General features: G+C 49.7%; 1 protein-coding gene across 1 annotated transcript; it reads left to right on the plus strand.

Annotated features, from left to right (window-relative positions):
- Positions 1-811: 811 nt before the first annotated feature.
- On the plus strand, positions 812-11,989 carry GRPEL2 (GrpE like 2, mitochondrial). Its single transcript, XM_039701467.1, has 4 exons — positions 812-1,010; positions 4,873-5,041; positions 6,157-6,238; positions 8,147-11,989. Exons 1-4 carry the CDS (start codon positions 943-945, stop codon positions 8,503-8,505), a joined length of 678 nt encoding a protein of 225 aa, XP_039557401.1. The 5' UTR covers positions 812-942; the 3' UTR covers positions 8,506-11,989.
- The last annotated feature ends 700 nt before the right edge of the window (positions 11,990-12,689 follow it).

The raw sequence follows: 12,689 nt of genomic DNA on the forward strand, positions 1-12,689 counted from the left end.
GGCAGTCTCTTCCATTCCTTTCATGAACTGGAGGTGAAACCTGTCATCACCTTTAACCTGCCCAGCCAGCGGTGTGAGCTGTGTGTCTCGGGGTGAGCACAGCTGTGTCGGGGTCTGAGCCCTGTGGGGACAGAGCCGTGTGCCCATGTCTGAGCCCAGGGACCCAAGCTGTGCACCCGGTGTCCAGGGCCGAACTGCGCCGGGGGCAGGAGCTGGGGCCGGCTCAGAATCAGAGTCCCGGGGATGGAGCGGTGACCGGTGCCGAGCTCCGGGAAACCGGTGCTGCGTGCCCAGGTCTGATCCCTGAAACACCGGAGCTGTATCTGGACTGAGCTCCGGGGAACCGGTGCTTTGTGCCCAGGTCTGAATCCTGAAACACTGGAGCTATATCCGGACCGAGCTCTGAGGAACCGGTGCTTCGTGCCCAGCTCTGATCCCTGAAACACCGGAGCTGTATCCGGACCGAGCCCCAGGGAACCGGTGCTTCGTGCCCAGGTCTGATCCCTGAAACACCGGAGCTGTATCCGGGCCGAGCTCTGAGGAACCGGTGCTGCGTGCCCAGGTCTGATCCCTGAAACACCGGAGCTGTATCCAGACCGAGCCCCAGGGAACCGGTGCTGTGTGCCCAGGTCTGATCCCTGGCACACCGGAGCTCTGTCCGGGTCCCAGTCCCGGAGCCCGGTGCCAGATCCGAGTGTGGAGGGACAGCAGCCGTGTCAGGAGCCAAACCCGGGGTCCCGGCCCCTCGTGCCCGGAGCCGAGTCCTGGAGTACCGGAGCGGCAGGCGGAGCACCATCCGCCCGCCCTCCACGGCCCCGTGCCCGCCTCGCCCTCACGCCCCCGGCCCCTCACGCCGGCCGCTCGCAGGGCCGTGTGGGAGCTGTAGTTCCGCGGTGACGCGGGCGCACCGCCGCCGCCTGCTCCGCCGCTCGGTGCGGGGCCATGGCCGCCCACTCCCTGCGCCGCCTCGGGGCCCTGCTGCCCGCGGCCGGCAAGGCCGGCACCGGCAGGTACGTGGGGCGGGCTGGGACCGGCCGGGCCGGGGGGACAGGGGCGGCCCGGACCGCGGGGTGTCGGGGACAGACGTGGCAGCGCCGCGGGGCCGGGCCCGGGCGGGCGGGAACGGGAGCGGATCCACACCGGGATCCGGACCCCAACCACGACCCTGGCCCGGGTCTGGACCCCGAGCCGAACCCACAGCCAGGTCCCGCCGCTCTCCATCATCCCCCGAAACCCCGCATTGCCGTTCTGGGCTCCTCAAAACGCCCTGGAGCAGAAATAGCTCCCCATAACCGAGCTGCTTTCCCAGAAAACTGTTTTTTTTTTTTTTTTAAATTTCTTTGAAATTATTGTTCGTTTTTAAGGCAAAGCATTTCCGCGCTCGGTAAAGTCACTTTGGGAGGTGGTTTCCTGCCACTGTGGGTGGGTAATGTGTCTCGCCCGGCTGAACCATGTATTCGTTAATTTATTCATTAATTATTCAGGTTTAATGTGCTCCTCGGGTTCTGTTTCTGGTGGTGAGGCGGCACATGTGCTATCAGTGTGTTTTGGGTGGTCGCGGGAAGAGAATCCATTTAATTGTGTCAATATTTAGACAATGTGCACTCATGCGGCATATGGCTTAGAAAAGAGTAATCCATAAAGTGCTTTGGTTATTAAAAGACTATTAAAATATAATAAATCTGCAGCGCATAGTAAAGGCAGCTATGTACATACAGATGAAGTTTTACAGATGAAGTTCTGACATAGAGATGAAGTTTTAAGCACCCACTTAATAAAAACTGTTTGGGACTAAGTGTAGATGCATGTCAGGAAATTCTCCCTCTTATATGGGTGGAAACTGCTTTGCCCCACTGGAAAATGTGCTTTTCACCATCTGCGTGTCCCTGCTCTGGACACTCTCTGGGAGCTTTGGGTGTTTCTCCCATCCTGGCAGGCAGAGGTGGCCCGGCTCTGGAGGTGAGGCCAGCCCAGAGCGGGACAGTCCCCTCCTCGCTGTGCATTATCTCTGGTCACTCCCTGTGAAACAGCGCGGAGGAATGGGCCCTAATTAGATTTCCTTCCAAAGCAGGCTCATCGGAGCTGAAACCAGTGCAGATGTTCTCCAGCACTGGAGAGCTTTGTCATGCTGATGTGGGAGGAGGAGGGAGTGTTCCAGCAGGGTGGGGAAGGACCCTTGCGTTAGAGAGCTGATTGCCACTGCGGAATGGCCAGAAAGAGGTGACCATACCATAGCTCTGACCAGAAACCCTCTCTCACCCCTGAAATATTAATCCTGAAGGACAATTGGCCTAAGCCATATGGCTGCAGTCAACTTCTCTGCTCTTTCTTATCCCTTTGGCTTTCTGTGACATCACTTTGTAAATCTTTCTGTGACACCAACTTGTGTAACGCCCTTGCACACGGCCAGGGCTTCCACGTGTCTGTCGCTTCAGGATGTGTCAGCTTCCTCCCGTGGGACCCGTGCCTATTTTTAGGGTGGCTGTGATCAAACCAGCCTCTAGAAGATGGAGCCCAGTCAGTGGACAGCCTGTAAATAGCTCCTGCCACTTGTTGGGGAGAATTCCTTTCATCCTGCAGCAAGGAGTAAATTGAGCGGCACTTCCAACCCCGCGTTAACAGGCTTGAAGAATTCCCTTTGGAGTCAGGCTGGGATTTCTTGGCCATAACTTTTCCAGGCAGCATGTGGCTGCCAGGGCACGTCCCTGCGCGGGGGAGCGCTCTGGGATTTGGGATTTGGGTTCGGAGGCTGCAGAGAGGAGTCCATGCAGGCAGCTCCCTGCTCCACGTAGGCAGCTGGGACCGGCTCCTCCATGCCCCTCTCCCACGCAGAACACACCCATCCCTGCCAGGAACCACCGACAGGGAGAAAAACCTCTCCAGCTTTGGCATCTCGGGGGCAGAGGAGTTAACACAGCCTATTTTTAAAACACAGGAGTTTCACCTCTGAGGGGCCCGGCGCAATTTCTCAGCTGCGTTTCAGGTTCTTTGGTTCGTCTGTAGCATGGCTGATTTCCATCCCTGCAGCTCTTTGAAATGAAATGTGAGATGATAAAGGATAAAGCTTGTAGCTGGTGCTTCCCATGGACGTTTTTATGTGCAAAGAAAGCCTCAGATTGATTTTTAAAGGCTTGGTGAAGAGGTTGTGCTCTGTCCTCCCCTCTAGTTTAATCTACTTTCTCTAGCTTTGATAAAGTGCTGTTAATCAGTCAATAAAATGAACGTGACAAGAATCTTAAAAATTATTCAGGTTGGGGTCTTGTGCCCCAATCAGCAGCCAAGGATGAAATGTGGGTTTTTTTTCCTGTGTTGGCATTCCTGGAAACCAGACAGTTCTTTAAAGATTAGTCTGAGAAAAATCCTCCTCTAGAGCAAGTATAAGTAGAGAAAGCACTTTGAGGTTTGTATTTGGCACATAATTTGTTGAAAAGGAGTGGTTTGACGTACAGATGATGTTTTAAACACCCACTTAATAAAAACTGAACATGCAAATGTCCTCAGGTGGGGAGAGGAAGTTTGTCATTAGTGCTGTGGGACATTTAGCACCCTGCCATTAAGGATTTAAATGAGGAAACATCTGGGCTGTTAGACGCGGGTGGGAGGAGATGCCTGGTGGTCTTTGGGCAGATGCAGATCTCTTGAGCTGGGCTTTGAGGGTTGAGCCAGTCTAAACCCTCAGGACACCTCCTCCCTGCCCCCATCTCACATATTTGGTTTCTCTTTGGTACTGGCACTTGCACTGATGTGATCTATCAGCACACCTATTCAGGGACACTGAGAGAAAAGTCCTCTTGTTTTGTAGGGTTATTTTTCAGCTGGTTTAACTCCTTGAGACTGAATTCTGCTCAGCTCCAGTACTGGAATAAAGGGGGCAAAACAGCTGAACAGCAGTGAGGCTTCATGATAGACCCCAGAACAAGTTCTGTGCACTTGTGTGACATTGAACCTGAGCAGTGCAGCCTTGCTAAAGAGGAAGAATGCTTCATGGTGCAGGCCTGGTGATGTGAGCTCAGCTGAATCGATTCTGGGGTCTAAATGAGCCTCTCTGCGCAGAGTGGAATTGTTCTGTAAAAGCACAGGGAGGGGAGTTGGTGCCAGCACGGGGATTTCTGGGCTGTGCTGCCTTTCACGGGGTAGATGTGCACTTAATGTTTGGAAAATATTACATAGGGGGGATATAAAACATTGCATGATGGGGGTGTTGAAAGCTTTGCTCAGAGGAAGAGCCCAGATACTCCCAAAAAAGGAGAATACACCCTTCCTTGTTAGGTGTGTACTGAAACGTTTCCTGGATGGAGCTGCTTTGGAAGTAAATTCTCTTTTGTTCTGCAGATTCTTCCTGGTGTGAGGTGTGAGAGGGAGGTGGAGCTGAGGCTCACATGGCAGGAATGAGCCCTGTCTAGGTTATTTTGTAAAAGCCAGTGCAGTAGGAGGGGGAATGAAACACAGTCAGGAAATCACAGAATTGTTTATGTTGGAGAAGACCAGGGAGGTGGTGGAAGTGTCCAAGGAATGACTGGATGTGGCACTCAGGGCTCTGGGCTAGTGACAAGGTGGAATTGGGTACAGGTTGGACTTGATGGTCTAGAAGGTGTTTTCCAACTCATTTATTCTGTGTTTCTGTGAAAATTTGACTCTTTCCAAGGTATGCCAAAGAAGTGGAGTAAAGCTTCTGAGTGCCATGCTAGTCTAAAATAAAAGAATTTCAAAACACCTCTTTGTGTTTCTTTGCTGTTTGTGTTTTGTGAAAAGAACTAAAATTGTGTGTAGAATCCTGTGTACCTCTTTTAAGAGAGCCTGCTTTTAATACTGACACTAATCTTGAATTCTCATTGACCCTGAAGTTACTCAACTTTGTTTCTTTGTCCCTAGTTTGTATTTCAGAGGGTGCCCCTGTGCTTTCAGCACTGCAGCTCAGCAGAGGAGTACAGGAGACGAGTGTGGCCCAGAGGACCCCAGTGAGGAGCCCAAGCACCCCCTCTCTGACTGTGCCTTGGAGCACAAAGCCATCAAATTGGAAGAGCAAGTCCGGGATTTGACTGTGAGTCTGCTGGATGCCTTTGCTTCAGTCCCCTTGGCTTGGTCTGGTTTTCAGCCCTGGATTTTTCCCTAAATGCTGTAACACACACACAGAGCTCAAGAGCAGCTGTGCCCTGAGTGTGAGAGGGTGAAATTCCACCCTGGCTTCCCCAAAACACCATCTGTCAGCAGTGCCAGCAGCAGGGCACTGATGGTGTGCTCCTGGCAGGAAAAGCTGTGTGTTGGAGTTGGTCACTTCTTTCACAGCCTTGTGGCAGTAGCTTCGTGCTCATTAGTGTCACATGTTGGCATAGAATCATGGAATATTCTGAGTTCCCACAGGATCATCCAGCCCAGCTCCTGGCCCTGCACAGCCCCAAAATCCCACCCTGGGATCCCAGGAGCGCTGTCCAAACCCTCCTGGAGCTCTGGCAGCCTCAGGCTGTGCCTATTCCTGGGGAGCCTGGGCAGTGCCCAACACTCTCTGGGGGAAGAACCTTTCCCAAAATCCAACCTGGCCCAGCTCCAGCCCTTCCCTGTCCCTGTGCCAGAGATCGGAGCTGCCCCTCGGGAGGAGCTGCAGAGCCCAAGGAGTCTCCCCTCAGCCTCCTCCAGCTGCACAACCCCAGTGCCCTCAGCTGCTCCCCCATGGCCCCTCCAGACCCTTCCCCACCCTCATGCTCCTCCTTTGGACACTCCTTAACAGCTTTATGTCACACTGGATCCAGATTATCCAAGGAGGGAAGCCCTTTTAAGTGCCCGTGTGTGATGGAAATCAGGTTCTATATTGAAGAACGCACGTGACTGAGGGAGGATTAAATACCACAGCACTGGGCTGTTCTGGAGATAATCATCCTGAGAATCCTGCACTGAGTGAGAAATCAGCTGTCACAGAGAGGAGGATCTCAGCAGCAGCAGCCTGGCAGTGGCTGTTCAGCTAATTCAGCCATTCAGTGCCCAGAATATTTTTGGCCTTGTGAAAGAGTTGCAGTTTTTGGTTAATCAGTAGAAAGACTTGTCTTTGTATGAAAACGCAGGAGCCCAGCACAAGCTGCTCTTTTTAAAGCATTTCTGGGGGGTTTGCAGTGTCAGGAGGGGTTTTACCTGCTGGTTTGATGTGTCCCCTCTTGGTTACAGGAGCGGTACCGGAGAGCTTTGGCAGATTCCGAGAACGTCCGCAGGAGAACGCAGAAGTTTGTGGAAGATGCCAAACTCTTTGGTAAGCACAAGGGCTGTGTTTACTGCACTGGCCTGCCTGCCCGAGCAGAAAATGCTGACCAGCAGCTTTTCTGTCCCCCTGTCCTGCCCTCCCTCGTTTATTCCAAAGCCTGCTGTGATGCTTGGCCTGGACTCTTGATATTTGGGCTTAATCACTGTTTTTTTCTCTTGTGTCCAGCTGTGTCCTGTCCTGTCAGGTTTACCCACAGAATCACAGAGTTGTGACTATTTTTTTTAATAGTCCCAGTGCAGCTGAGTTTAGTTCTGCTGAGTTGGTTAAAAATGCAGGCTCTGCTGTGTGCTGAGGGTTGGCTCTGGCAGGGTGTATTTTATACTCAGCTGTGTCATCAGGCTGTGATCTCCTTTACTATATTAACAGCCTCCTCTGCTTCACTTCATTGGAGGTGGATGCAGCCTGGGGCAGTAGTTGTCAATCTCTAGATTAGATGTTTAAAACCTCTAAAATAAATACTTTAGCATCAGTGAAATGAGCTGGATTTGTAGCTTTGGCAGCAGAAGCAGGTGAGGGGGGAAGAAAGTGCTGTTCAGGCATTGCACTGTGCCAGAACCATCTCTGAGAATGAAAAACTGTTTTTCTCCATAATGCATGGATCTCAAGAGGTTATTGTTAGCTAATTCTAGCAGCCTTGAAATTAGAGCTGCTGTATTTTCTTACCTTCCACCCGTGGTGCTATAAAATGGCTGCTGAGTTTGGAGATAATCAACAACAGGATGATTGATTTTGAAAGGGTTTTTGAGTTTTTGGGATTTGATATGTAGCATGAAGAAAAAATAAGTTCTTTATTAGAAATTGCTCGCAGAGTGAGACTTGGAGATCTGTAGATAAGAGGAAAATCTGAAAGGAAATCATAGCAAGGTAGGGTTAGTCTCTTTTCCCAATTGATGAGAGGCAAGACAAAAGGAAACAGCCTCAGGTTGTGCCAGGGGAGGTTTAGATTAGATTTTAGGAGAAATTTCTTCACTGAGAGTGTTGCCAAAGGGAAGAGGTGGGGACACCATCCCTGGAGGTGTTGGAAAGACCGTGACATGGTTTATTGGTGGCCTTGGCAGTGCTGACTTGATGATCTTCAAGGTCTGGAGCAGCCTGAATGACTCTGATTCCATGAAATGAGTGGTAATTGCTGGGCTTCTGTCTGCTGCTTTGCTGCTTCTCCTTCCTCTCCCTTTGTTCACATGTACAGCTGCAGACAGCACCTGACTATTGCCTCATTTTCTCTGTTTCCCTAATGTGTCATTCCAGTCAGAGAGTTATGACATTTATGTAACTGAGGGAGGCAGCTTTTCCTGGAATTTCTGTGCTGTACAAGAAACCACTGCTGGAAATGCAGCCAGTCAAACCCCTTTGTCATTATTTTTGAATGACAAAACCTGCCTGGCTTTTCATGACCAACTGAAGAACCATTTTGGTCCAGTCCTTCTACAGTGGTTTTAAACTGTGAATAAATTGGGGATTTTGTACTTCTGAATAGCCATGCATTGTTTTTGCTTCCCCCCATTGTGTTTGTTCCCTGTGGAATGGGCATTTGTGTGACAAAATTATGTCAGTGGGACTGGAGTAGAGGGTGTGGAGCAGAGTCCTAAATGACAAATCTGACTTGAAAAAAGTGTTTGGAGTGAGACATTAATGCTCTGCTTTGTCAGGAATACCAAATATATATATAGTCATGGTATGGATGTGCATTTCCTACATACACCTTGGTTTGGGGAGACTTTAGCTTACTTTCAATGCTGAAGCTTTGGTTCCAGCAGTCAGAAGACACCTCCTGGTCTTGCTAAATTAACTCCAAATCAATGAGCAGCTTTAAAGGTGCCTTCAAGCCACTGTGACTTTGTCCTTGGTCCTGGAGCTCTGGATGTTCTGTAAGCTGCCCTTCATGTCCTTCTGCAGGCATCCAGAGTTTCTGCAGGGACCTGGTGGAGGTGGCAGACATCCTGGAGAAGACGGCCGAGAGCGCCGCGGGCCACGCGCAGGAGCCCAGCGATCCCAGCCCCACCCTGAAGAAGATCTACGAGGGCCTCTCCCTCATCGAGGCCAAGCTGCAGAGCGTCTTTGCCAAGCACGGCCTGCAGAAGATGAACCCCGTGGGTGGCAGGTACGACCCCTACGAGCACGAGATCATCTGCCACGTGCCAGCCGAGGGCGTGCAGCCGGGCACGGTGGCGCTGGTCACGCAGGACGGCTACAAACTGCACGGCCGCACCATCAGGCACGCTCTGGTCGGCGTGGCCGTGGAGGCACAGGAGTGACGTGGCTTCAGCTGCTCCGCCTGGGACCTGGCTGGGCTGGGGACAGTCACAGCTGCGTGTGTTTACTTATTTATTGAGCTGGGTTTGTGTCGTGGGGTGGCTTCGGGGGCGTCGCCGTTCGTTCTGAGGTACGCGTGTGTTTAATGATGCTCCTTGGAGCCCTGCAGTCCTGCTGTTTGTCAGAAATGTGGGGCACTGTAGCCTCCTTCTCTGCTTGTTTCTCCATGGTTTGTATGGGGAAGAAGGGAGATGTGGAGAGAAAGGGAAATTCTCTTTTTGTCTCCCTGTTCCATCGCTGAGGGAGACTCCTGCAGTGGCCTCCAGGAAAGGAACTTCTCTGCCTCACTTTCCACAGCTGTATTAAGGGACTGTAATAATACTGACCTACCTCACAGGGATGTGGTGAGGCTTTTCATGTGCAAAGCACTGGGAAAAGTCCCGAGGGATGAGTATTATTATCACCTGGATTTGATGTCTTCCCTTGTCCCCACACCCCTCGGATGGGGTGAAGATGATCACTTGAAATAACATTTAGGGGCAGCTTTTTCTTACTTGCTTCAGGAAAACAATCTGGAATTCATGGAATCTCTGTTGTACTAGAGTTGAATAGAGATGAGGGTTTAAAAAGAATTCAGTTGTTAGGTCAGGCTAATGGTAATATTCCTTCTCCAGGTAAAATTCCAGCTTGACTCTTTCTTCCCAAAGGTAAAACAGGGAGCAGTGATTTGTGGTGGAGCCAGAAAACTGTCCTCACATCTCTTAATCTCCAACCCAAATGTATGTTTTAGAGGAGAGTAATTTCTCTTCCCTGGTGGGTATTTGTGCAGCTTTCAAGCATGATAAACTATGTGCTCTTTGTTGCAGCTGCTGGCAAAATGGAGCTGTGCCCTTAAGCAGGAAATCTGGACTGTTCTGTTTTCTCAGCTCTCTGGTAAAGATCCTCAGATTACACCAACTTCCAATCCACATTCTGATTCTACTTTCAATGATCCTAGTAAATATGAAACCTTTTGGGTTTTGATGCAAGGAGAAAAATCTTCTCTGCTCCAAAGTCTCAAGTGCCCTTGAACCAATTTTAGCAGCAGTGACAAGAAAGCAAGAGAAGCAGAAGGCTGAGGAAGTGAAAGCTGACCTCGAGCTGTCCTCCTGGTTGGAGGCATGTTGTTGTCACAGCACATATGTATTTCCCACTGGCCCTATTGCCTGGGAGTTCATTTATCTCAGCTGAAAGGATGCAGTCACTGAGGAGGATCAGAACTTAACCCTTTGCAGAGCAGCAAGCAGTCAAATGACAGAAGAACAGTTAAGCCACAAAACCAAGAATGGTTGGTTTTCAGCTTGTTTCTTACTGATTTATTTATTCCTTCTTTTTACTTTCTGGAATTGGTTCCATAACCTGACAAACCCACTTCCAAAAGTGCTTTAGTTAGAGTGGATGCCATCCCTAGTTTGGAAGAAAATTTGTTCTTCTCCCATTCATTTGGAGGCTTCAGCTGAAAAACCCTTTTGTAGTGGACTTCAGGATTGTCACAGCCTTTAATGCTGCCAGTCTTTCACCTGGGGAGACTGTGTGCAGTTAGTGGGTTGCCATCCCAGAAATTTAAGGAATTTAAATTTCTAACCTGCTCCATGCAACCTTTTTTAGTGGCAGCTGTGGTGTGAGTCTGTAATGGATCCTTTTTGGAGTGTGGATTTCTTCCTCTGTGAGGTAGGTTCTGAGGGAGGTACTGGAGATTTCAGCCCTGAAACAGCACTTCTGGCAGCTGTAGCTCATGGGCAAACCTCTTGTTCAGTGTCTTGTATTATTACCATGTTTTTGGAAGTTTCAGAGATAAACAGGATTTCTGTCCATTGTTGTGCTGAGCAGGTCACCAGGGTATGCTGTTTCTCCAGAGAAGAATAGGTAAAATGAAATGTGACCCTACAAATCTGGCTGTTCTTCTCAAAAGTGAGGAACCCTTGTCCTCAGCTGGAGGGAACAGTGGAGTCTCTGCTGCCCCTTCAGCCCCTGCTGTATCAGCTGAGTCTTGCAGTGTGAGGGGAGAGCTGGAAACCAACTTTGAAAGTGAAACTTTAGTTATAAGGAACCAAACAGAAGCACAGGCATTTTACACTACAGACAGTTTTCTGTCACAGAGAGGCTGCAGCTGGGTGTGACCAGCAGTGATGGGATCCAAATCCTCTTTAAACTCACCCATGGAGCCACTGGACTGTAGAAAAGGTGTTACAGCCACTCAGTCCAACTTGGGTTTGCCAGCTCTGCCTGTCTCCTCAGCCAGTGATCACCCACTTCTGCCTTAAGGAAATTCCCTAAAATGCACTCCAGACCTTCTGTCTGTGCTGAGAGAGGATTTATCAGTTTGTCTGTCTGGGCTCTGCTCTCACTGAGGCACTGCAGGGTGGCTGCAGCAGGACTCAGAGGGATCCAGCTCCTCTGCAGGCTTTCCCACCCTCACAGAGGCCCTCTTTAATTTGGGGCAAGTTCTTCTCCCAGTGAAACCTGCAAAACTTCTACAGGATCCTATCAGGTTTTATGATTCCTGTGAAATGGAGGCAATGCTGAGAGACTTTCACAGATGTTACCAAAGAGATAAGTCCTGTAGCTATTGTTTGTCCCAGTTTCTGCTTCCTTTGAAAGGTGAAGTGAAAATGAAATAACCAAACCTGGATTCCATCACAGAATCCAGATTTCCCAGGTAAATTTGATTCTCTTGCCTTTCAAGCACACTTAATGATGTTTTTTTTTTTGTTCTGGATGAGATTGTGAAAGGGTGGGTTGAATTTCTCCTTGGTTTTTGCTGCCTTTTCTGCCCTGTTTCTGTAACTCCTGCAGGGAGGGCACTGACCCACGAGCTGCTCCTCTGCAGTCACTTTATCCAGTGACTGTTCAATAAAACACAGGAATACATGAACAGGGCAGGAATAGCAGAGGAGAGGAAGTGTCCTGTACCTTTTAGTCATTTCCACACCTGGACAAGTCTCCGGTGGCACTGTCATGAGCATGGCAAGGTCTGAACTCTGACCAGGAGCAGTGCAGAATGACATGGATGTTGCTTTGTGAACCTGAACTTCCCAATGCTTCAGCAGCAGAGCTTCTGTTGGAGGAGCTGTGATCACTCAATAGCTCCTAGCAGTACCTTAATTAAAAAAAAAAAGTATTTAAGTTTTATATTGTGAATATTGTAGTATTTTTTTATTTTAAAACTCGAGGTGTTTTGGTATTATTTGTAAAGTCAAACGAACAAAGCGTTGCTAATGTCCAAAAATCCAAGGCCATTGAGGTGGGGGCAAAACATGTATATATTGTAATTTTTGTGTGTTTCTGTGCTCTTTGTTTACCCAAAGGTTCTGGCTGTATGAAAGACAGAGATGTGTGAGAGCAGTGCAAGAAATTGACAACAACATTTGTGTTGATGTTGGAAAGGTCTGATTTCCTTTAGCTGTCCTGATACTGTCCATTTGCTAATAAAACAGAAGAATTGCAGTGACTCCTCTTGCCTTTTCCCTGCCCAAACTGCTGCTCATTCCAACTCCAGCCAGCTGGGACTGCACATGGGAAGGTTTCTGGCTTTTCCTGCTCCCATTGTCTGTGAAAGGGCCACAGCAGGCATTTGGCTGAACATTTTATTAACGATGCTTTAGGAGGACTCCCAGAAATGGAGTCAGTGATTCCTGCACTGATTACCTGCCCAGGCATTTCCACACCTGCTGCTGTGTCTGCTCCTGCTGACTGTGGAGAGAAATGTTTTCTGCCAGCCTCTGGTGGTGGCTGGATCAGCAGAGCTCTGCCAGCAGCTGAAATCTGGATCTGTGGGTTTATCTTTGCTGGCTCTGCTGCCTGTTTTGCCCCTGTGTGTGCTGTGCTGCAGCAATCCAGGGGATTGTTAATTTACAGGGTGCCTTCACACCGTGCTACCCACAGGCAGTCTGTGATTGCAGAGATTTGAGGGAGAAAAGACGAGGCTTTCTGTGTGAGGGCGTGTTTGTAACAGATTTCATTCTCTGCAAAAATAGCCGAGCCTCCATCCCTGCTTTAGCCGTGCCACTTGGGGCTGTGTGGGTGGGCCTTGTTCTCCCAGAGCTCTGGATGCCCCCGGGCACTTCTCCCTGCAATAAAAAGCGTTTGCAAAAGACCCTTTACAAATAGTCTTTATGGGGGTGAGATCAATATTTCCGTGCTGAAG

Source organism: Passer montanus, unplaced genomic scaffold (genome assembly GCF_014805655.1).
Source record: "Passer montanus isolate IOZ18808 unplaced genomic scaffold, ASM1480565v1 scaffold15, whole genome shotgun sequence".
Classification (NCBI taxonomy): domain Eukaryota; kingdom Metazoa; phylum Chordata; class Aves; order Passeriformes; family Passeridae; genus Passer; species Passer montanus.